Source organism: Capra hircus (assembly GCF_001704415.2).
Source record: "Capra hircus breed San Clemente chromosome X unlocalized genomic scaffold, ASM170441v1, whole genome shotgun sequence".
NCBI classification, from domain to species: Eukaryota; Metazoa; Chordata; class Mammalia; order Artiodactyla; family Bovidae; genus Capra; species Capra hircus.
This window is the reverse complement of record NW_017189517.1, coordinates 36,724,839-36,747,460: the sequence shown is the minus strand read 5'-3', so window position 1 is coordinate 36,747,460 and position 22,622 is coordinate 36,724,839. Positions and strand designations below refer to the sequence as shown.

At 37.2% G+C, this 22,622-nt stretch overlaps 1 protein-coding gene across 2 annotated transcripts in view; it reads left to right on the top strand.

The window, feature by feature from the left end:
* Nucleotides 1–22,622, top strand: part of RNF128 (ring finger protein 128, E3 ubiquitin protein ligase) — a 98,195-nt gene that overhangs the window by 68,925 nt on the left and 6,648 nt on the right. For both annotated transcript variants that reach the window (XM_018044229.1, XM_013976196.2), the window contains exons 3-6: nucleotides 9,749–9,820; nucleotides 13,477–13,559; nucleotides 16,467–16,563; nucleotides 17,359–17,527. In XM_018044229.1, coding sequence (XP_017899718.1) covers nucleotides 9,749–9,820; nucleotides 13,477–13,559; nucleotides 16,467–16,563; nucleotides 17,359–17,527 — 421 coding nt within the window. The remainder of the gene's footprint in view (nucleotides 1–9,748; nucleotides 9,821–13,476; nucleotides 13,560–16,466; nucleotides 16,564–17,358; nucleotides 17,528–22,622) is intronic.

The following is a 22,622-nucleotide window of genomic DNA, read 5'->3' as shown; positions in this document are numbered from 1 at the left end:
TTCAGCACTGGGAAAGAGCATATACTCTGACACGACTGGGTCTGTTAACTATTTTACTTTGAATGGAGATCCAAGTAGTCATGGGGTAATGGCTTTCCATTTTTACTTATGGAAGTTGAAGAGCATCTTTGAGACACAGGCAGATCCTCAAGCTTATGGAAATTTTCTGGGTGAAATTGTAACTTATATTACTGATCTCTGACTTTTACCAAAGGATGGACCAGTGAGATGAGGTGTAGGAATAATGCTGAATGATACACGTTTTCCCCATGGAAGGGAGACGGTCTTGCTGCACAACAGTCAGTGGGAAAACTGTATAATAGTGTGACTTGAAACAAATGATGGGCTTTGTCCTCAGCTAACATGGAACCTAGAAATGACATCATCACTGGTAATAACACTTGTCCATGATATCTGATATGTGGGCAAAGAACAATTATTCTAGGAAGATTTAATAAACACTTCTGTGATACTTCCCAATTTCTTTTGTAACCAAATGAAACTGTATCATAACTATATTGTGATGGTGTAATACTGGTATCGTTGGTAAGATTCAGCTGCCTTATATAAACAAATTTTATGATAATCAAATGTGTTGGGAAACTGAACTAAAACCTCCCAGCATGTGATGTCAATGGAGAGTAACTAGCCTGAGGAAGAATTAGATGTAGTTCATTACTTTAAATAGCTCTGTACAAGGTTATCACCAAGTTCAAGTGGCCATAGATCAAGGGAGTAAACAGATAATTAAATTGTTACATCAATATAAAGATGTCTTAAATGGTCTTACTATTACTAGAAGAATAATTTATTTGAGCCTATTTTCATCCTTCATTGCCTTCTGCAAGTATTAGATACGGTTATGTTGCTCTTGCTTAGCTTATATATAAACGCTATACTAATTGTAAAAGCCCAAATATGACTATTTCATTGTTAAAAAGACCTTGATTAAAAGAGAGGGAGTGGATTGTAAAGAGACAATACAATAGATTTAGTTGCTTACTCCTTGGGAATCTCCCAGGAAATCATGCTTGGCCCTTAGTCAACCCTGGGAAAATGATCCTCAAGGTGGTTTTATTTTGTTTGTTTTGTTTGATTTTCTGTTTTTTTCTTTTTCACTTTTATTGAGATATAATTGACATAAAGCTCTGTGTAAGTTTAAGGTGTACAACATAATGATTTGACTTACATACATCCTGAAATGATGACCACAGCAGGTTTAGTGAACATCCGTCATCTCATGTAGATACTCATTAAAGAGATAGAAAAAACAATTTTTTTTTACTTGTGATGAGAACTCTTAGGATTTGCTCTCTTAATAACTTTCAATTATAATATATAACTGTGTTAATTATACTTGTCATATAGTACATTATATCCCTAGTACATACTTATTTTATAATTAGTAGTTTGTAGCTTTTGAGTACTTTTATCTAATCCCCTCTCCCCCCAATATCTGTCTCTGGTAGTCACAAATCTGACCTTTTTTTCTATAAGTTTGTTTTTGAAGTATAATTGACCCATAGCACTATGTTAGTTCCTGGTACGTAACACAATGATTTGATATTTCTGTGCATTTCAAAATGATCATCATGATTGTATAGTTGTTACTTGTCACCATAAAAATATACTGAATAATTATTGATGGCTTCCAGATGGCGCTAGTGGTAAAGAACCTTCCTGCCAATGCAGGAGACTTGAGTTTGATCCCTGGGTTGGGAAGATCCCCTGTAGAAGGAAATGGCAATCTACTCTAGTATTCTTGCCTAGAGAGTTGACTTAGCATGCACACACTCATAATTACTGACTATATTCCACACACTGTGCATTTTATACCTGTTACTCATTTATTTTATAACTGAAATTTGTACCTCTTTATCTCCTATATACAATGAAATATTATTCAGCCATAAAAAGAATGGAATCTTAACCACTTGCGACAACATGAATGGACCTAGAAGATATTATGCTAAGTGAAGTAAATCAGGCAGAGAAAGACAAATAGTGTATGATTTCACTTACATGTGGATTCTAAAGAACAAAACAAATGAACAAACATAACCAAATAGACACAGAGTCATAGATACAGAGAACAAATAGGTGGTTGTCAAAGGTGAGGGGGATCGGGCTGGGGGGCAGAAATAGATGATGGAGATTAAGTGGTACAGACTTTCATTTACAAAATAGATTAGTCAAAGTGTTCTTTATGTTAATGGTTGGTGATTTTGTTATATACATCTGAAGCAATGGACCATGTTGTACCAGTTTGTCATGGGTACTTGGCATAATAATCGAGATAAATAATATGCACTTGGCTTCATTGTTGGGGTCCTGAGTTTGGGGCAGCATGGCCTACTGCTAGCAGAATTATGTAGTGACCAGTCAGTTCCCCATCTAAGCCTCACATCCTGAGATTCAAATTGGCTTCCTGAGCAGAGATCTGTCACATGTGTCCTTGAAGTTTGCTGCCAGAGAGATAGCACTCCTGTGTGGTCTCAGATGAGGAAGAACTTAGCTACATTAATATCTTAAAATTTGTCCTTGAACTTAAAGCATGACTAAAAATATCTGAAATATTTCTAGTCAGTCACATTAAGTTTTCTCTGCTCTCCTAGTATATGAAATTAACTGGAAGACTTACCAGGTGTCTGCATACTGTACCAGTATCTATCTATCTATCTATATAGATACCTACCTATATAGATATCTATATATATATATATAGATATATATATTTATAGTGGGTGCATTTGTATGTATCTGTTCCTGCTTAAATTTGAGGTTTAGAACCCTTTACAAAACTACTGGTTTGGTTCTTACATGAGAAGAGTAGATTAAACAAATTCTTATCTAAGTAGGACCTAGTTTTATAGTCTTTCTGTGATTTTCTCATTGAACAAAAGGAAGCTCTTACAATGAGTCTCTCAGGACTTAAAAAAAAAATTCACTTACTATAATAAAGGTTTTGATTGTGTCTTTGAAAAAATGCTATAATCTGAGTCATAACCTATCCCCTGGGTCAAATTCCCCCTTTTCTCAATGCTCTTCCTTACAGTGTATTTCTTCACACTGTTCACAGGGATCATCTTCATGCAAATGATCTGTACTCATATTTCTGTAATTCCATAGATCTATGGGAAGCTGTGTTACAGTCTGCAGCTCCTCTTTCCTTTAGGAATCCTCCCATTCAAATATTATACATAGGGGTGTCTTTGCTTACTCCTCTTAAAAATTATTTTTATTTGGCTGTGTCAGATCTTTGTTGCAGCATGTGGAATCTTCAGTTGCAGCATGCAAACTTTAGCTTTTCAAATTGAAGTATAATTGACATACAATATTCTATTAGTTTCAGATGTATGACACAGTGATTCAATGCATAGGTTTTTGATTGGGGAAAAAATAGATTTCTCTCAGTTCTCATATATCAAAATAGCCACAACACTCAGATTTTGATTTTGTTCACAAGAATCTGAGTAAAAGAATCCTCTTACCATAATTCTTGATTTTAAGTTTTCTGTTTTATAAATTCTGAGCCAAATTTTTATGAAAGTTTTTATTTTTAAAAAAGTGGTGGCTTAAGAACAGGAAAATCTAGTTTGCTTATATCCATGTTCTTTTCTTTCTTTTATATACTCACCCTACCCAGCCCCCCATCAAGTAATTAGTTTTGACTACATGCCTAGTTATTTATGTGGGTTTCAGTTAAACTGAAAGCTGAATACCTTGGGGCCAAGAATCAGGCTGACAAATAACCAGACTAAAACATTTATTTCACTTAGTTCAATATAAATTCATAGGTAAAATAGGTAGAATATCTTTGTGTTCACTGTAATTTAAAAATTGAACATTGTAATATAGGATGAGAATTGCCGCAAATCTTCATTTTCGGCCCACTTAAAGTGTCACTCAGAACAACAACAAAAGAAACTGTACAGCTGAAATTCATCAGTGACTAGAACCATCCCAGCTTTTGAATAATGACATTAAGCTTCTGTTAACAAAATTGGCCAACAACCAAGCTGCTTTGAATCAGTCTTCTACTCTGCCAAATTTTCTTAGACCAGGTATCTCTTAGAACTGGGGAAGAGGTGGGTAGAATATGTTGATATAAAATACTTGTTTAAGAGAGTTCCCCAAATCACAGTAAGTAGTCAAATGAAGAAGGATTTGAAGATTGGATAATAGCTGACTTTGAGGGGTTTTTTTCTTTCATTTATCTTCTTCACAAGGAATGTGAAGCCCTTTAAAGGCTTCTTTGCTGCTACACAATGGAGGCAGTGTACTATAGTGGAGAGATCATGGGCTTTAAAGCCAGATAGAACCTGGGCTTGAATTGAATCACAGCTCTGCAACTAACCAGCTGCCTGGCCTTTAGTCAAGCTTCAGGACCTTTTCTTGTCTATAAAATTTGGATATTAAAATGCCTATTCCATAAGGTTGTTACTGTTTAAACAAGATGGCACTTGTAAAACTTAGGGTTAAACCTGAGGCATGGCAGGAGTCCAATACATGTTCTCTAAACCTTTTTTTCCCCTCAAAATTGATTGAGTAGAGGCTTTTAATGAATAAAACTTAGATGAAAAAAATCTCTTTTTCTAAATTCAAAAGCTATTCTTTGAACAAAGATTAAGCATTATGGGGATTTTTTTAAAAAAATAATTAAGGCCCAGTCTTCCACCTACTCACAACCTACTAGGAGAAAAAGACACACGAATAATACAACTACAGAATATAAGAGGTGGAAACCATGTGCTGTTGGAATTTATAGGATAGGAATTCTGATATGATGGAGAGGTACTGAAAAGGTGTCCGAAGTAATTTGTGTACCAAAGTAGATAAACTCTTGAAGTTCTGTTTTTTAAGAAGTAAAACATAAATTATAGTTTGCATTAGGCACATTGTCTTGAAATATTAAAGCATAAAGGGGGATCCAAAGGTTTGACTTAATATTATTCAAACGTGTTGTTTAGTTACTAAGTTGTGTCTGACACTTTTGCGACTGTAGCCCACCAGGCTCCTCTATCTATGGCATTTCCCAGGCAAGAATGCTAGAGTGGGTTGCCATTTTTTTCTCTAGGTGATCTTCCCAACCCAGGGATTGAACCTGTGTCTCTTATGTTTCCTGCATTGACAGGTGAATTCTTTACTGCTGAGCCACCAGGGAAGCCCAAAATATTGTTGTAACAATCCTATATAGGATTATTAGTCTTCCTACTTACTGGTGAGGGGACAGAATTGGAGAGATATTTCCCAAAACGTTAATTTCTTAGTCATGTCCGACTTCTTGTGACCCCATGAATTGTAGCCTGAAAAGCTCCTCTGTCCGTGGAATTCTCCAGACAAGAATCCTGGAGTGTGTTTCCATTCCCTTCTCCAGGGGATCTTCTTGACCCAGGGATTGAACTGGGGTCTCCTGCATTGTGGGCAGATGCTTTGCTGTCTGAGCCACCAGCGAAATCTCAATGTATTTAATGTATTTAATATAAACTGTACTGTGCTGTGCTCATTCATGTCTGACTCTTTGTGGTCCCATGGACTGTAGCCCACCAGGTTCCTCTGCCCATGCAATTTTTCCAGGTAAGGATACTGGAGTGACGTGCCATCTCCTACTCCAGGTCTTCCCAGTGCAGGGATTGAACCTGCATCTCTTATGTCTCAAACATTGGCAGTCAGATTCTATACAATTACCGCCACCTGTTGTTGTTCAGTTGCTCAGTCGTGCCTGACTCTGCGACCCCAAAGACTGTAGCACACCAGGTTTACTCTTTGTGTCTTACTGTTTGTGACCCCATGGACAGTAGCATGCCAGCCTTGCCTGTCCTTCACCATCTCCTGGAGTTTGCTCAAACTCTTGTCCATTGAGTCAGTGATGCCATCCAACCATCTCATCCTCTGTTGTCCCCTTCTCCCCCTGGGAAGCCCTTAATATAAACTACTTGGTCTTAATCTTGTTCTCCTATTTCAGTATTTAGAGGAATGGGCGCATCTTGGAAACTCCTCCTATCAATGTGACAGTGAAATATTAATATTTTGAGTGCTGATGGCAGTTTTAAAACCTTTATTCAGGTTCTAAAAATTGTGCTTAACAAAATCACAAGTCACACCTCCGTATTGAAAGAAATATATTTTCCTTATAAAGACTTGGTAGGAGTTATTGGAAACCTTCAGATTTCCTTTCAAAGGCTTTTTAAAATTCTAGGGCTGCTTCCTTAAACACTGGTATATGCTGTGCTACAAAATCTTTTAGAGAGCCTTCATAATCAAGTCCCTTGCTTAGGATATTTAAAGTTTGCTTTTGATCCCACCTCTCAAATTAATTTGCAGTTAGTCTTGGATATAATCAAAGTTGTATAGTTAGCATTCATCCCTAATGAACTGATAAGCACTAGCACTGGAGGCTCATGTATTTATATTTTGTTGAATATTTTGGAATGAGAAATCTAACTGTGCAGGCTTAATCATGTAAATACACTAGAGATGTATCACTTCCTTGTGAGTACATTTCCCCAGTTGTCGTGGAGCTGGCTGCTTAAACCTAAGTCAGAAGTGCTCTAAAGACAAAGTGCAAAATGGTTGTCAAAAACTTCTCATCGACTTTACTTTTTCCTTCTCTTATTTCACTTTCTCTTTTTTTCTCTTGTTGGCTCTGTTTTTGTATCATATGCATTTTTCTCTTCTTCATGTCGAAATAGCTTATGTTTTATAGGAAACGAAAGTAGTAATGCTTGGAAGTTTAGGCTGAGGCCAGAGCCCTGTGGGCATACTGCTTGTTCACTATAAGAACTGGCCACAATTTGCCAGACCATAGAATCTAGGAGTTGGTAAAACTTCAAATGATTTTGGATGGCTGTATTATAATGGAATCTTGGGGTATGAAGAGCAGACTTCCTGCACTAACTCTGTCGTTTAGAGGTTGCATTCCCTTTTGGACAAATTATTTTACTTTTGCAAGCCTCCATTTGAATGACATTAAAATAGAGATATTGTCTCCTTTAGGGGATATTGTGAGGATTAACTGAGGTAATAGATATCACAAATAATTTTAAATTATATAACAGGTATTTTCTAAGTCTCCTGTAAATGTGCTATCATAACTTTCACAATTTAAAAAAATAAAGAAAGAAAAAACAAACTAAAAAATTTTTAAATAATTGTATAAATATAAGGAAGTAGTAGTACTAGCTTCCTACTTCAAGCCACAGTAAACAAAAGATGACTACCTTGATGTCAGAGTTAAGTGTTCCCAAACTCTGGGCTTTGGTGGGACTGACACTAACCAACTCTGAGATTTTGAGCAAGGTATTCTTTCTCTTTAGGCATCAGTTTTCTTTTCTGTCAGATTAGATATCAAGCTAGGTGAACTCCAGGAATTTTTCCAGCTCTAAAGACCCTAAGTGTACCTCATTTCACTGTCATTCTATTATTGTGATGCAAGTAACAAAATAGAAGGGAAATATTTAGGCTCAAAATTAAGTACCATCATAAAATTCCCCTTGTGAGTGAATTCCGTGATTAAGTCTCCCAAACAGGGAGTGAAAGGGCTTCAATTAGCACTTCTTTCCTTCTAAGAGCTAGGCCTTCCTATTAACTGTTTCTATGAGCTGTGTTTGCCAGTCAGATAACAATCTGAGAAGTTTCTGCTGCTACTGTGACAGCAGAAAAATACTTTGGCAGGAATCACCTTGGCATCCTTTCACAAAATGATATCTTACATAGGAGGCGGATTTGGGTATTAAGGAATAGCGTCACATACCTATACTCATGGATTATTCTCATCCAAAATATATTTGCTACAGACAGGCATAAATATGCTTATTGATGAAAATATCTTATATTTTCATTTAATAAACATTTTATTGAGTGTCTGCTATCAGCCAGACATTATGCTGGATACTTTACTTACATAGCTTCCCTGGTGGTTCAGATGGTATAGAATCTGCCTGCAATGTGGGAGACCCGGGTTTGATCCCTGGGTTGGGAAGATCCCCCTGGAGAAGGAAATGGCAACTTGCTCCAGTATTCTTGCCTGGGAAATCCCATGGACAGAGCAGCCTGGTGGGTTACAGTCCATGAGATCACAGAGAGTGGGACACGACTGAGTGACAAACACTTAAATTATCTCTAATTTTCATATAGCCTTGATGTCCACTAGGGGGTCTCCCTGCTGGGGATGGAGGTACATACAGGGGGATGAGGAAGCTGTTGACATTCTCACAGACTTCTGGTTCTACCCATCTACTTTTTGCTGAATTTCTCTAAGTTTGTTCATTTCACAATACAAAATAGGAAGATTGCTTATCATCTTGCCCTGCTAAACATGCTATCTCTCTATTCCACACAGCATCCACCCAGGCATGAAACCTGGCCTCTTCTTCAATTTACACATATATTATCTTTTCTTGAGGCATTCATACATGTGGTAGATTTTTACTGAAATAGAAGGAAGGTTTATTTGTGGCATCACACATAATTTCAAATTAACGCTGAATGTCTCATACTACTTGGCTTTCTCCCCACCGCCACCCGCCAGTGCATCCCACACAAAGAGATAGTCTCTTATTGATTCCTTTCCTTCTCACTTTTCCCTCGCCTTTTAGATTTCCCCCATACTTTTTTAAATTTTATTTTAAAATTTATTTTTATTTGAAGGATAATTGCTTTACAGTGTTGCATTGATTTCTGCCCTACATCAACATGAATCAGCCTTAGGTATACATATGCTCCCTCCCTCTTGAACCTCCCTCCCATCTCCCACACCATCCAACCCCTCTAGGTTGTCACAGAGCAGCAGGTTGAGCTCCCTGTGTTATACAGCAACTTCCCACTAGCTATTTGTTTTGCACATGATAATATGTATACATTTCAATGCTACTGTCTCAATTTTTCCCAGCCTCTCCTGCCCCTGCTATGTCTATAAGTCTATTCTCTATGTCTGAGTCTCTATTCTTCCCCTACAAATAGGTTCATTGGTACCATTTTTCTAGATTCCATATTAAAACCTCACTTTTGATTCAAATATATACATATGTGTATATATGGATAGATAGATATAAATGTAATATTTTAGTCCTTATTCCCTAAATGAACCATGGACTTGCCTTTGCATATCCAGACTTATCTAGGTATATGTTAAGTGAAATAAACAAAAAACTCTCAGAATCCACCCACCTTACAAGGCAGTAGTGGTTATAAACAGCAATTTTTTTCCCCTAGTACTGAATAACTCTGGAAGGATTGATGTTACCCTCACTTTATAGATGAGTAAACAAGCACAAAAATTTAATGACTTGTCCAGGATTTTTCATTTCATAAGTGACAAAGTCAGAGTTTGAATCTAGGTTCATTTGACTCCAAATCCTATGCACTTTCTACCAAACAAGACACTATTCAAAAAGAAAAAGAAAGAAATTGGAAAATATGTACTTTAAGACCTTCTGGGCTTTTGAAAATAGGAAAACTGCTTTGAAAATTCATAGCATCTGAATTCATTTGGAATAGGGACATAGAGCTTTATCATTGTGGCCCAAAGCTTCTGTTTAAGAAGGTAGGAAATATAAGGTTTCAGTAATTTTAAAAAATCCTGTTTGATATGAGATAAATGGACATTTATTATGGTTAATTAAATTGTGTCTTTCAGCATTTACTTATACACTGACTTTTACCTTATAAATATTTATTAATCCTCTCTACCTCTTTTATCATATTTGTTTAAAATTTTTTTTCTAATACCTGCTATTTTTTATTACAGAGACAGTTAAAGGCAGATGCTAAAAAAGCTATTGGAAGGCTTCAACTCCGTACACTGAAGCAAGGAGACAAGGTGCATTTATGACTTTTAAATGCTATTTGTTTTAAAGCAGTGCTACCAATCCATTTTTTAAAGTTCATGTTCTTCCAATGTATGATTTGAATTGGAATTTATTAATATAACTGATTTTTTAATCTATTTAATGCTGGAGGTTGGCTGAATAATGACCCCCAAGGACATCTAGGTTTTTTTTTTTTTTTAATCCCTGGAGCCTGTAAATGTTATCTTATATGGCGCAAAAGACTTTGCAGATGTGATTAAGTTAAGGATCTTGAGATGGGAAGATTATCCTCGATTATCCAAGTGAAAGTGAAGTCCCTCAGTCATGTCCGACTCTTTGCAACCCCATGGACTGTAGCCTACCAGGCTCCTCTGTCGGATTTTCCAGGCAAGATACTGGAGTGGGTTGCCATTGCCTTCTCCGGGGGATCATCCAAGTGGGGCCTAAATATAATCACAGTGTTCTTATACGAGGGAGTAAAGAGGAGATTTGACAGTGAAGTAGGAGATGTGACAATGGAAGTAAGAGATTGGAGTGGTACAAGAAATGGTCCATGAGCAATAACACTTCAGAGTATAAGTTTGTGTCATTTTAAGCTACTAAGTTATTATAATTTGTTATGGCAACAACAGAAGATCAATATAGTACTTAAGTACAACTTTACTTGAACATCGATTTTCAGATTCAGCACAGTTGAAAAGTACCACTGATGTTTAAAACCCATATAAAAAAATTGCTATAGAGGTTTGTACTACTATGAAATTATAGCTATAGAACTTAACTGAAATAAAAAAATACCATCTATAATAGCACCGAAACCATTGTATACTTAGGTATACATCTTATAAAATATGTATAAGATCTGTATGCTGAAAACTGCAAAATATCAAAGAAAAAAAAATCAAAGAAGACCTAAAGGAATGGGGATATACCATGTTCATGAGTTAGAAGACTCTTCCAAAACTAATCTAAAGATTCAATACAGTTTCAATCAAAATATTAGTTGCATCTTTTGTAGAAATTGACAAGTTGATTCTGAGTTTGGGAAAGCAAGAGAACTAGAATAACCAAAATAATTCTGATAAACAACAAGTTTGGATAACTAATGTTTCCTGATTTGTATAGTTTTTTTTAAAGTTACAGTAGTCAAGAAGGTGTGGTATTAGGAAAAGGCTAGACCTTTAGATCTTTGGAACAGAAGAGACAGTCCAGAAATAGACCTACATATATAAGATCAATTGATTTTAGACAAATATGCAAAAGCAGTTAAAAAAAAAAGGACAGCCATTTGTTGGCTCACCATAAACAATGACTGAATATCCATATACAGAAAAAATGAAAAATGAACCTCAGTCCATGCTTTATACCCTCTGTAAAAATTAACTCAAAATGGACCACAGACTTAAATATAAAACCTAGAACTATGAAGTTTTATAAGAGAACTTTGGAAAAAAATATCTCTGTTGCTTGAGTTAGGCAAAAATTACTTAGATATGATATCAAAAACAAGTCCATTAAAGAAAAAATGAGAAATTTGACTGTTAAAATTAGCTTTTGCTCTTTGAAAGACACTGTTAAGATACTGAAAAGATGAGCCACGGACTTGGAGAATATATTTGCAAATCCATATCTGATAAAGGACTGTATCCAGAATATATAAAGAACTCTCAAAATTCAACAAAAGAAAAAGCAACCTAGTGTAAAAATGGGCAAAACAGACATTTTACCAAAAAAATATATGGTTGGCAAAGAAGCACATAAAATGTTGCTCAACATCATTCATCATTAGGGAGGTGCAAATTAAAACCACAGTGTGATACCCACAGCACATTTATTAGAATGGCTAAAACTAGTTGAACCTACAATACCAATAGCTGGTCAGATGTGGAACAGCTGGAACTTTCATGCATTTGCTGGTGAGGATGCAATATACAGCCAGTTTGGAAAACGATTTGGCAATTTTATGAAGTCAAATATACACTCTCCAAAGAACCCAGCAATCTCACGGCTAAGTGTTTACCCATTCATGTAAAAGCTTGTTCAAAATTGTTCAGGGAAGCTTTACTGATGATTACCCAAAACTGAAAAGAAGCCAAATGTCCTTCAAATGGTGAATGGATAAAAAACTGTGGTACATCTATATTAAAGAGTACTACTTAGCCATAAAAACAGCAGAACCCTACTGATGTATTCACCAACAGGGATGAATTGTAAATGCGTTAAGTAAAAGAAGCCAGACTCAAAGGCTATATAATACACAATTCCACTTATAAGATACCCTGGATAAGCCAAAATAGAAGGCGCTGAAAAACAAATCAGTGGGTAACAGAAGATAGAGGTAAAAGGAGGGGGTTAATTACAAAGGGATATAGAGGAATTTATTGGAGTACCAGGACTATCCTGTGTCTTGATTATGGTGGGGATTAAGTGACTGCATGCTTCTCCAAACTTGCAAACTGTTTACTCAACATTTAGAATGAATTTAACTTCATGTGAATTGTACCTTAATTTTTTTAATGGAAAAACATTGCCAAAGAACTTATACTGCTGCTGCTAAGTCGCTTCAGTCATGTCTGACTCTGTGCGACCCCATAGACAGAAGCCCACCAGTCTCCCCCATCCCTGGGATTCTCCAGGCAAGAACACTGGACTAGGTTGCCATTTCCTTCTCCAATGCGTGAAAGTGAAAAGTGAAAGTGAAGTCGCTCAGTCGTGTCCAACTCTTAGCGACCCCATTGATTGCAGCCTACCAGGCTCTGCCGTCAGTGGGATTTTCCAGGCAAGAGTGCTGGAGTGCAGTGCCATTGCCTTCTCCGAAAGAACTTATGGCACTGAGTAAATTCTAAAACCAAGAAAAAGTTTACGTCAGTGCTACATGTTTCTCTTTATACTATTCCTCTTGGGTTGACTTTATTCTTTTACATTTATTTATTTATTTCTGCCATGCTATGTGGCTTGCAAGATCTGAGTTCCCCGACTAGGAATTGAACCCAGGCTATGGCAGTGAAGAGTTGACTCATTGGAAAAGACCCTGATGCTGGGAGGGATAGGGGCAGGAAGAGAAGGGGATGACAGAGGATGAGATGGTTGAATGGCATCACTGACTCGATGGATATGAGTTTGGGTAAACTCCAGGAGTTGGTGATGGACAGGGAGGCCTGGTGTGCTGCGATTCATGGGGTTGCAAACAGTCGTACACAACTGAGCAACTGAACTGAACTGAACTGATGGCAGTGAAAGCCCAGAATCCTAACCACGAGGCTACTCAGGATTCCTCTGCTTTTACTTTTTAAATGCTAAGTATTTTATTTTCTAATTTCAATTACATAATACACAGTGTTATCAACTCTCATCACCATGTATTATATTAGATCTTCAGACCTCATAGTTGAAAATTTGTACCCTTTTACTAACTTCTCCCTATTTTCCCCACTCCTTAGCCCTTGGAAACTACTTTTCTACTCTGTTTCTATAAGTTTGGCTTTTTTTTAAGATTCCAGTTAAGTCTAGATAATTTTAAATTTCTTATTGAAAGTCATTTTAGTAATATGATGCTCCTTCTGTAGGAATTTAAGTAATGTATTAAATACATGTATATTCTGATCTTGCTCTGTAGTTTAGTGTATTTTTCTTATCCATCATAATAACAGTAACTCTTTGCTCTTAGGAAATTGGCCCTGATGGAGATAGTTGTGCCGTGTGTATTGAACTATATAAACCAAATGATTTGGTGCGCATCTTAACCTGCAAGTAAGTTTAATTTTCTTTTATGTTAAAAAATAGCTGATTTACAAAAATGATGATAGTGCAGGAAACTATTTTGAATGTCTCCAAATAAAGAAAGTGTTTTTAACTTCTTTTCACTTAAATACAGATGATTACTTTATTTTTAATATCATTGGAAATAGTATAAGGCTAATTATATGAAGTTTCCATAATCTGGTACAATTTGGAAACTACCTCTGTAAAAAACTGAGAACCTAGCTAGCACCACTGTTTATTGTGTGTGTGTGAGTGTGTGTGTAGCCAGCTTGTGCTGTACTGGATAATTTAATTAAAAAGATTTCTGCCCATCCTGTTGAGAAAAAAATAAAATCAATTTATGAGCACCTATTTGGAAGTCTTCATTAGCTTCTCATTATCCATCTCCTGGAAGTTATTCTTAACATTCTTCCTTTTTGCTATTAAATAATGGTATTCTTGGAATTTGTCACATTTCCTAAATTATCAGAATTATTTTGAACTCAATACTTTTGTCTATATTATCAAGAATGACTGACTAACTGTACTATTTTATAGTTCAGTTCAGTCGCTCAGTCATGTCCAACTCTGCGACCCCATGAATCGCAGCACGCCAGGCCTCCCTGTCCATCACCAACTCCTGGAGTTCACTCAAATTCACGTCCATCAAGACGGTGATACCATCCAGCCATCTCATCCTCTGTCTTCCCCTTCTCCTCCTGCCCCCAATTCCTCCCAGCATCAGAGTCTTTTCCAGTGAGTCAACCCTTCGCATGAGGTGGCCAAAGTATTGGAGTTTCAGCTTTAGCATCATTCCTTCCAAAGAACACCCAGGACTGATCTCCTTTAGAATGGACTGGTTGGATCTCCTTGCAGTCCAAGGGACTCTCAAGAATCTTCTCCAACACCACAGTTCAAAAGCATTAATTCTTTGGTGTTCAGCTTTCTTCACAGTCCAACTTTCACATCCATACATGACCACTGGAAAAACCATAGCCTTGACTAGATGGACCTTTGTTGGCAAAGTAATGTCTCTGCTTTTGAATATGCTATCTAGGTTGGTCATAACTTTCCTTCCAAAGAGTAAGCGTCTTTTAATTCCATGGCTGCAGTCACCATCTGCAGTGATTTTGGAGCCCGAAAAAATAAAGTCTGACACTGTTTCTACTGTTTCCCCATCTATTTCCCATGAAGTGATGGGACCAGATGCCATGATCTTCGTTTTCTGAATGTTGAGCTTTAAGCCAACTTTTTCATTCTCCTCTTTCACTTTCATCAAGAGGCTTTTTAGTTCCTCTTCACTTTGTGCCATAAGGGTGGTGTCATCTGCGTATCTGAGGTTATTGATATTTCTCCCAGCAATCTTGATTCCAGCTTGTGCTTCTTCCAGCCCAGCGTTTCTCATGATGTACTCTGCATATAAGTTAAATAAGCAGGGTGACAATATACAGCCTTGACGTACTCCTTTTCCTATTTGAAACCAGTCTGTTGTTCCATGTCCAGTTCTAACTGTTGCTCCCTGACCTGCATATAGATTTCTCAAGAGGCCAGTCAGGTGGTCTGGTATTCCCATCTCTTTCAGAATTTTCCATAGTTATTGTGATCCACACAGTCAAAGGCTTGGCATAGTCAATAAAGCAGAAATAGATGTTTTTCTGGAACTCTCTTGCTTTTTCCATGATCCAGCAGATGTTGGCAATTTGATCTCTGGTTCCTCTGCCTTTTCTAAAACCAGCTTGAACATCTGGAAGTTCACAGTTCATGTATTGCTGAAGCCTGGCTTGGAGAATTTTGAGCATTACTTTACTAGCGTGTGAGATGAGTGCAACTGTGCAGTAGTTTGAGCATTCTTTGGCATTGCCTTTTTTGGGGATTGGAATGAAAACTTACCTTTTCCAGTCCTCTGGCCACTGCTGAGTTTTCCAAATTTGCTGGCATATTGAGTGCAGCACTTTCACAGCATCATCTTCCCAGGATTTAAAATAGCTCAACTGGAATTCCATCACCTCCACTAGCTTTGTTCGTAGTGATGCTTTCTAAGGCCCACTTGACTTCACACCACTTGATCACACCATCGTGATTATCTTGGTCATGAAGATCTTTTGTGTACAGTTCTGTGTATTCTTGCCACCTCTTCTTAATATCTTCTGCTTCTGTTAGGTCCATACCATTTTTGTCCTTTATCGAGCCCATCTTTGCATGAAATGTTCCCTTGGTATCTCTAATGTTCTTGAAGAGATCTCTAGTCTTTCCCATTCTGTTGTTTTCCTCTATTTCTTTGCAGTGATCACTGAGGAAGGCTTTCTTATCTCTCCTTATTATTCTTTGGAATTCTGCATTCAGATGCTTATATCTTTCCTTTTCTCCTTCGCTTTTCACTTGTCTTCTTTTCACAGCTATTTGTAAGGCCTCCCCAGACAGCCATTTTGCTTTTTTGCATTTCTTTTCCATGGGGATGGTCTTGATCCCTGTCTCCTGTACAATGTCACGAACCTCCATCCATAGTTCATCAGGCACTCTATCTATCAGATCTAGGCCCTTAAATCTATTTCTCACTTCCACTATAACTGTAAAGGATTTGATTTAGGTCATACCTGAATGGTCTAGTTAGGGTATAACAAAAAAATAAAGATCCAAATTACTGTACATGTTAGGTCAGGCAATATCTTAACTATTTTTTAAGTAAGTGGTATTGAAAATAGTTTTTATGAAGCTAGGGTAATGAGGCTTTTATATTTAAAAGTACTGTATTATGAAATTTCTAAATTTTGATTCTGTAATTGTGTGTTTTAAAGGGAAAAAAGTCATTTGTTAAAAGACCAAGTAAACTTATAGAGTAACCTGTTAGTATATTAGGCAAAGCGTTGTTGCTATTTCACAACAGATAACCAGTTTATATGTTTTTTCCCTCATTAGCCACATTTTCCATAAGACATGTGTTGACCCATGGCTGTTAGAACACAGGACTTGCCCCATGTGCAAATGTGACATACTCAAAGCTTTGGGAATTGAGGTAAGCATTGCTAAACTATTTATACAAAGGAACTTAAGCAGTGTGTTATTTATATATCTTAACCTTCAGGAAGTTATCATGCTATTTTTAAACTATACAATGTGCTAGACTTATAGGTTATACCAAAAATGGGAACTGCTTATATCATAGTGACAGCGAGATGCCATGTTGGACCACCTCTATTTTCCTCCTTCTTCCCCCTCCTCAAATGTACTTATTATGTGGTCAGAACTTGAAGTGATAACCCCAGCTGACTTCTGATACCCCTTGTTGTTTTTTTACTATCTTACTATTGCATTGCAACCAAACTTGTAGTTAAATGACCATGTAAAGTTTGAGAAAGTATACTAAATATTGAATTATATTTCATAAGTGAAAAAACTACCTGTTTCACAATACACACAACAGAGAGTCAAGCTCAACAGAATCTTCCTGACTTGAGGAGATATATAGATGACAGTGATTCTCAATACTCCTAGGGGACAGCATAGGAATTTGTCTTTTGAGTGCGTTCCTTGTCTCAGGCATTATATTAAGAAGTGTTCACCCAAATAAACATGTCAAATGTTGATGGCAGTCTGCCTGTAACATCTTTCACCCCATTGGAACCTGTTAGTCCAGTGCTCTGGCTGGGACCAGCAAGAGATGTTTGTGATCATCAAAAAATGGATTGTAAGTTTCAAAAGTCAAGAAACCTTGCTCTAAGAAGTCACCTATGAAGAAACTTTGTAATAATATGTCAAGGAAAAGCATGTACTCTCAGAGCCTGTTAATGTGGTCTAATGCTTTCCACAGGTGGATGTTGAAGATGGGTCAGTGTCTTTACAAGTTCCTGTATCCAATGAAACTTCCAGTAATGCTTCTCCTCATGAAGAGGATAACCGCAGTGAGACGGCTTCATCTGGATATGCTTCAGTTCAGGGAGTAGATGAACCACCTTTGGAGGAACATGCACACTCAGCAAGTGAGCACCAGGCTGAGGGGCCCCAAGTGCCCCACAAATGATCCACTGGAGATTAGACACCCAGGCAGTGTACTCCTGTTTTTTAGCATTTATTCTGTTCATCCATTAACACAATTAACACATTCCAGGTTTTTTCTAGTGACAGTGGTGCAATGCAGGATGCACCCCTCTTTTGACTTAATATACACATATTGAAATCTACCTGAAACAGATGAAATGCATTAAGAATGGGGATTATTTACAGAAGAAAAGATTTTTTATTGGAAAGTTGCTCTCCAATGCATTTAAGTGTTGATTTATTAACTTACAGAGGCTAAGGACAAGTTTTCAACTTTAGAAGCCATTCTTTATTGCATATCAACCAGAAATTATGATAAAGAAGTTATGTAATGATAAAATATAATTTAATTTCCATAACCTTGATTTATACACAACTTCTCCAGAACCACCCCCTCCTTTTTTTCCCAGATAGGAAACTGTGTTTTAAGAACAGTGTGCTGCCACCTGTTATTTGCCATGAAATGAACAAACCTTGGAAACTAAAAGTGAATATATTAATTTCAAAATAGTAATGCCATACCAGTAGAGAGATTTTAGGGAATTCTGTTACTTTTTTCCTTAGAGAAAACCCCTATACAAATTATTTTCTCTTTCTTTAACTTCTACCTTTGTCTTTTGGTTTTTGTTGGTTTGATAGTTTTTCCTCAGTCCCCATTTTGAGATGACCTAATTCTGGCCTAAAAAATAGGAGGAAAATGAAATGTCAAGATGACTTGTAAAAGTTGCAGCTTCCTATGACATGAACCTTTGTCCTTGGTAGGCTTATCAGTGCCATAGATACCATTTGTACAGAGGTCACGAGGAATACTACCATGCAAACACAAACCTCATATTGTAATCTAATCTTTGAACATTTCACAGAGTACAAAGTAGTCATAAGAATCTTAATAATCTACCTATAATAGATAATCATTGTCTCTTAGCCTCAGATGAATTTTTGGTTCCTGTAACTGTGTGCTAATAGAATTCAGTAAAGAGAAAGGAGAGGGTATGGCATAATTCAGTTTAGCAGCATTGGTAGTTCAGTGGTAGAATTCTTGCCTGCTCTGCAGGAGGCCTGAGTGTATGGGATAATTCAGTTTATTGCCAGGTCAGTTTAAAAGAAGAAGAAAAGTCCCAACCTACTATTTTGGTGTTCTGTTTTTATGGGGGAGGGTGGAAGGCAGAACAGTTTTTGCAGAGAATTTGAAAAGCAAATAAAATGACAATTCATATTCCTTCTCCTGTATTCTTTATCTGCATAAATGGTAGGAACACCAGCCCAGGTGCCTCAATCCAGAAACTTAGGGAGAATCCTAGATTCTTCCCTCTCCCTTTCCTTTTGGTTCAATATAATTTTTCCTTTAATCCATCTCCTAATTTCTAACCTTAATTCAACAGTCATAGTTTGAAGCACTGTCTTCTTTCTGCCCATTCCTTCCACTCTTCCTCCACCAAGAAATTGGGGAAGTCAAGCCCAACTCCTGTTCCTCCTTTAAAACTTGCTCCCCTTTGAGTTTGGAGGAGAATGGATACATATATATGGATGGCTGAGTCCCTTTGCTGTTCACCTGAAACTATCACAACATTGTTAATCAGCTTTCAGTTCAGTTCAGTTCATTTCATTTCAGTTGCTCAGTCATGTCCGAATCTTTGCAACCCCAGGAACTGCAGCACGCCAGGCCTCCCTGTCCATCACCAACTCCCGGAGTTCACTCAAACTCACGTCCATCGAGTTGGTGATGCCATCCAGCCATCTCATCCTCGGTCATCCCCTTTTCCTCCTGCCCCCAGTCCCTCCCAGCATCAGTCTTTTCCAATGAGTCAACTCTTCTCATGAGGTGGCCAAAGTATTGGAGTTTCAGCTTTAGCATCATTCCTTCCAAAGAAATCCCAGGACTGATCTCCTTTAGAATGGACTGGTTGGATCTCCTTGCAGTCCAAAGGATTCTCAAGAGTCTTCTCCAACACCACAGTTCAAAAGCATCGATTCTTCGGCACTCAGCTTTCTTCAGAGTCCAACTCTCACATCCATACATGACCACTGGAAAAACCATAGCCTTGACTAGATGGACCTTTGTTGGCAAAGTAATGTCTCTGCTTTTGAATATGCTATCTAGGTTGGTCATAACTTTCCTTCCAAGGAGTAAGCGTCTTTTAATTTCATGGCTGCAGTCACCATCTGCAGTGATTTTGGAGCCCAGAAAAATAAAGTCTGACACTGTTTCCACTGTTTTCCCATCTATTTCCCATGAAGTGATGGGACCAGATGCCATGATCTTAGTTTTCTGTATCTTAGTTTTATTTTGTATTTGTATCTTAGTTTTATTTTGTATTGGGCTTTAGCCCAATACAAAATAAAATGTTGAAGAGAAAACTTGCTCCCCTGAGAAGCCTATCTTTAGTTACACGTGTGGCCCTACTGTCACTTCCACAGAACTTCTATCATTGCACTTATTGCACTGAATTGTATTAAAACCTTTTAAAAGTCCATTTGGGTAGGGACAGTGTTTTATTGTTCACTATTGTACACCCAGCACCTAGTACAAGCTTCCTCACAGCAAATACTCAAATAAGTATTGAATGAGTGACCACACAGAATAGATTTTCCCACTCACACAACTAGAGAAAAGCCCGCACAGCAAATAAGACCCAACACAGCCATAAATAAATAAATAAAATAAAAAGAATAGTTTAACCCACATAAATGCTGTTTGTTTGCCTTAATAAGAATAAAGTAATATGTTTCCTGTAATTATAAATTAGACAGAGATGTTTAAGCTGTGTGGAGTAGATTTGTTTCAACATTAAGAAACCAGAAGTTTTGTTAAATATAAAATTAGTCCTGATTTAAAATCATGTATTTTAAGATAAGCTTCTGATATCTAAGGGAAGTATTTCTTTGTATTTTAATTGTTATTTTTTTATTTTAGAGTTCAACTGTGGCCCCCAGTCATCATTATTATGCTGAGATTATGAGATATTCTAATTTACATTTAATAGTTTGTAGAAAAGTTGCACATACAGAAATATTCATCTTTACCCTGCCTTTTCTTCACTTTTAGAAGCCATATGCTATTTCTAAAGTCAGTAACAGATACCAAAAACCAAACCAGTCTAAGAATACCCATTATAAAGTCAACAACCTATGTTACTTCCTCATATGATTGGATTTTGCTGAGACACTCAATGTTTGAGGCATGCCAAATATACAACCATCACAAGTGTGAGCACCCAAATAAATGGATATATAGAATTGGTATGGCCTTGGGGTAAAATCCTCCCATTCAGAGAGTCAGAGCAAAAATAAAAGTTAAGAAATTTAAGTTTAGTTTCCTAATACTTTATTATGCTCTTCAAACAAATCAAATATTCAATTGACTTAAACCAACATCTTTGAAGGTGAATGTGTTAGTGTGACTTTTGTGACTACTTAAAATGTAATCATGGATAGAAGTGGCACACTTGCCATCTCTTTTATATATTGATATTTGGGGTTTCATTATTTAAGGGTTACTTTTCCTTCTTGGCTACTTCTATAGTTTAGAGATACTGCTAATAGATAAATTGGTGCCTCAGTCATATGTCTTAAATTAAGAGAATATACTTTGCTTTGAGGGAGAAGGAGATAGCAACTCACTCCAGTATTCTTGCCTGGAGAGTCCCATGGATGGAGGAGCCTGGCAGGCTGCAGTCCATGGGATCACAAGAGTCGGACATGATTGAGTGACTAAACCACCACCACCACTTTGGTTTGAGATCAGATGACAACCGTGAATTTTTAAATTGGTTTTGCAAAAACATTAGAACAGCAAAATTTAACATTAATAATAAAGTAGACTTGTCAACTGGAGGAGGAAATGGCAACCCATTCCAGTATTCATGCCTGGAAAATCCCGTGGACAGAGGAGCCTGGTGGGCTATGGTCCACAGGGTTGCAAAGAGTCAGACTCAACTGAGCACACACACACACTCACACACAATTATATAATAATTGTTTTGGCATCTTTCCTATTAACCACTGATTATTATGGTGATAGTTGGTTTAAATAGCTTCGAAAACATACAGTTGGTTAGTTTGTGCTTGTGTGTTCCATCATTGTGCTGAGTTGTATTAGAGCACTGGTTTTCAAACTTAAGCATACCTTGAGTCACCTAGAGGGCTTGTTTAAACAGAGGGGAGGGCCTTCCCTGGTTCAGTGGTTAAGAATCCGCCTTGCAGTGCAGCGGACACAGGTTCAAATCCCTGGTCTAGGAAGATCCCACATGTTGTGGGCCAACTAAGCCCCTGCACTGCAACTTGAAGCCAGCGCTCTAGAGCCCATGCTCTACAAGGACAAGCCACAGCAACGAGAAACCCATGCATTGCAACTAGAGCGTAGCCCCCACTTGCTGCAACTAGAGAAAGCTCGTGCACAGCAACAAAGATCCAGCACAGCCAAAGTAAATGAATAAAAGTTTATTAAAAAAAGAAAAAAAACAAGCAGAGTGGCAACCACTAGTTTCTGACTTAATAGGTTTGAGAAGGGCCCTGAGAATTTTCATTTCTAAGAAGTTTCCAGGTGGTCACGATACTGCTTATCCAGGGACCACACTTTGAGAACCACAGAATAGGGCCCCTAGTTCTTAATCCTTGCTGCACATTAGAATCACCCAGAAGAACTTTAAACATTACTGATACCTGGACTCTACCCCAGAATAGTTCAATCAGAATCCATGAGATGTGGGGCCCAAACACAGGTGTTTTTTTTTTTTTAATAGTTTCAGCCTGACTTTAAAAATGTTTAAAAAATAGTAAAAAGAATGCCAATCACTGAACTTCTCCAGGTATTAACATTGTATATAACCATATACAGTTATCAAAATCAGGAAATTGTATGATAAAATGTTGGTAACTAAATTGAACTTACTCAAATTTCACCAGTTGACCCACTAATGTACTTTTTCTGTCCTAGGATCCCACATTGCATTTCCTCTTCTCTCATTTCCCCCCAATTTTATTGAAATATACTTGACATATAACCAGAGAAAGATTAGTCACCAAATCTATCATCTC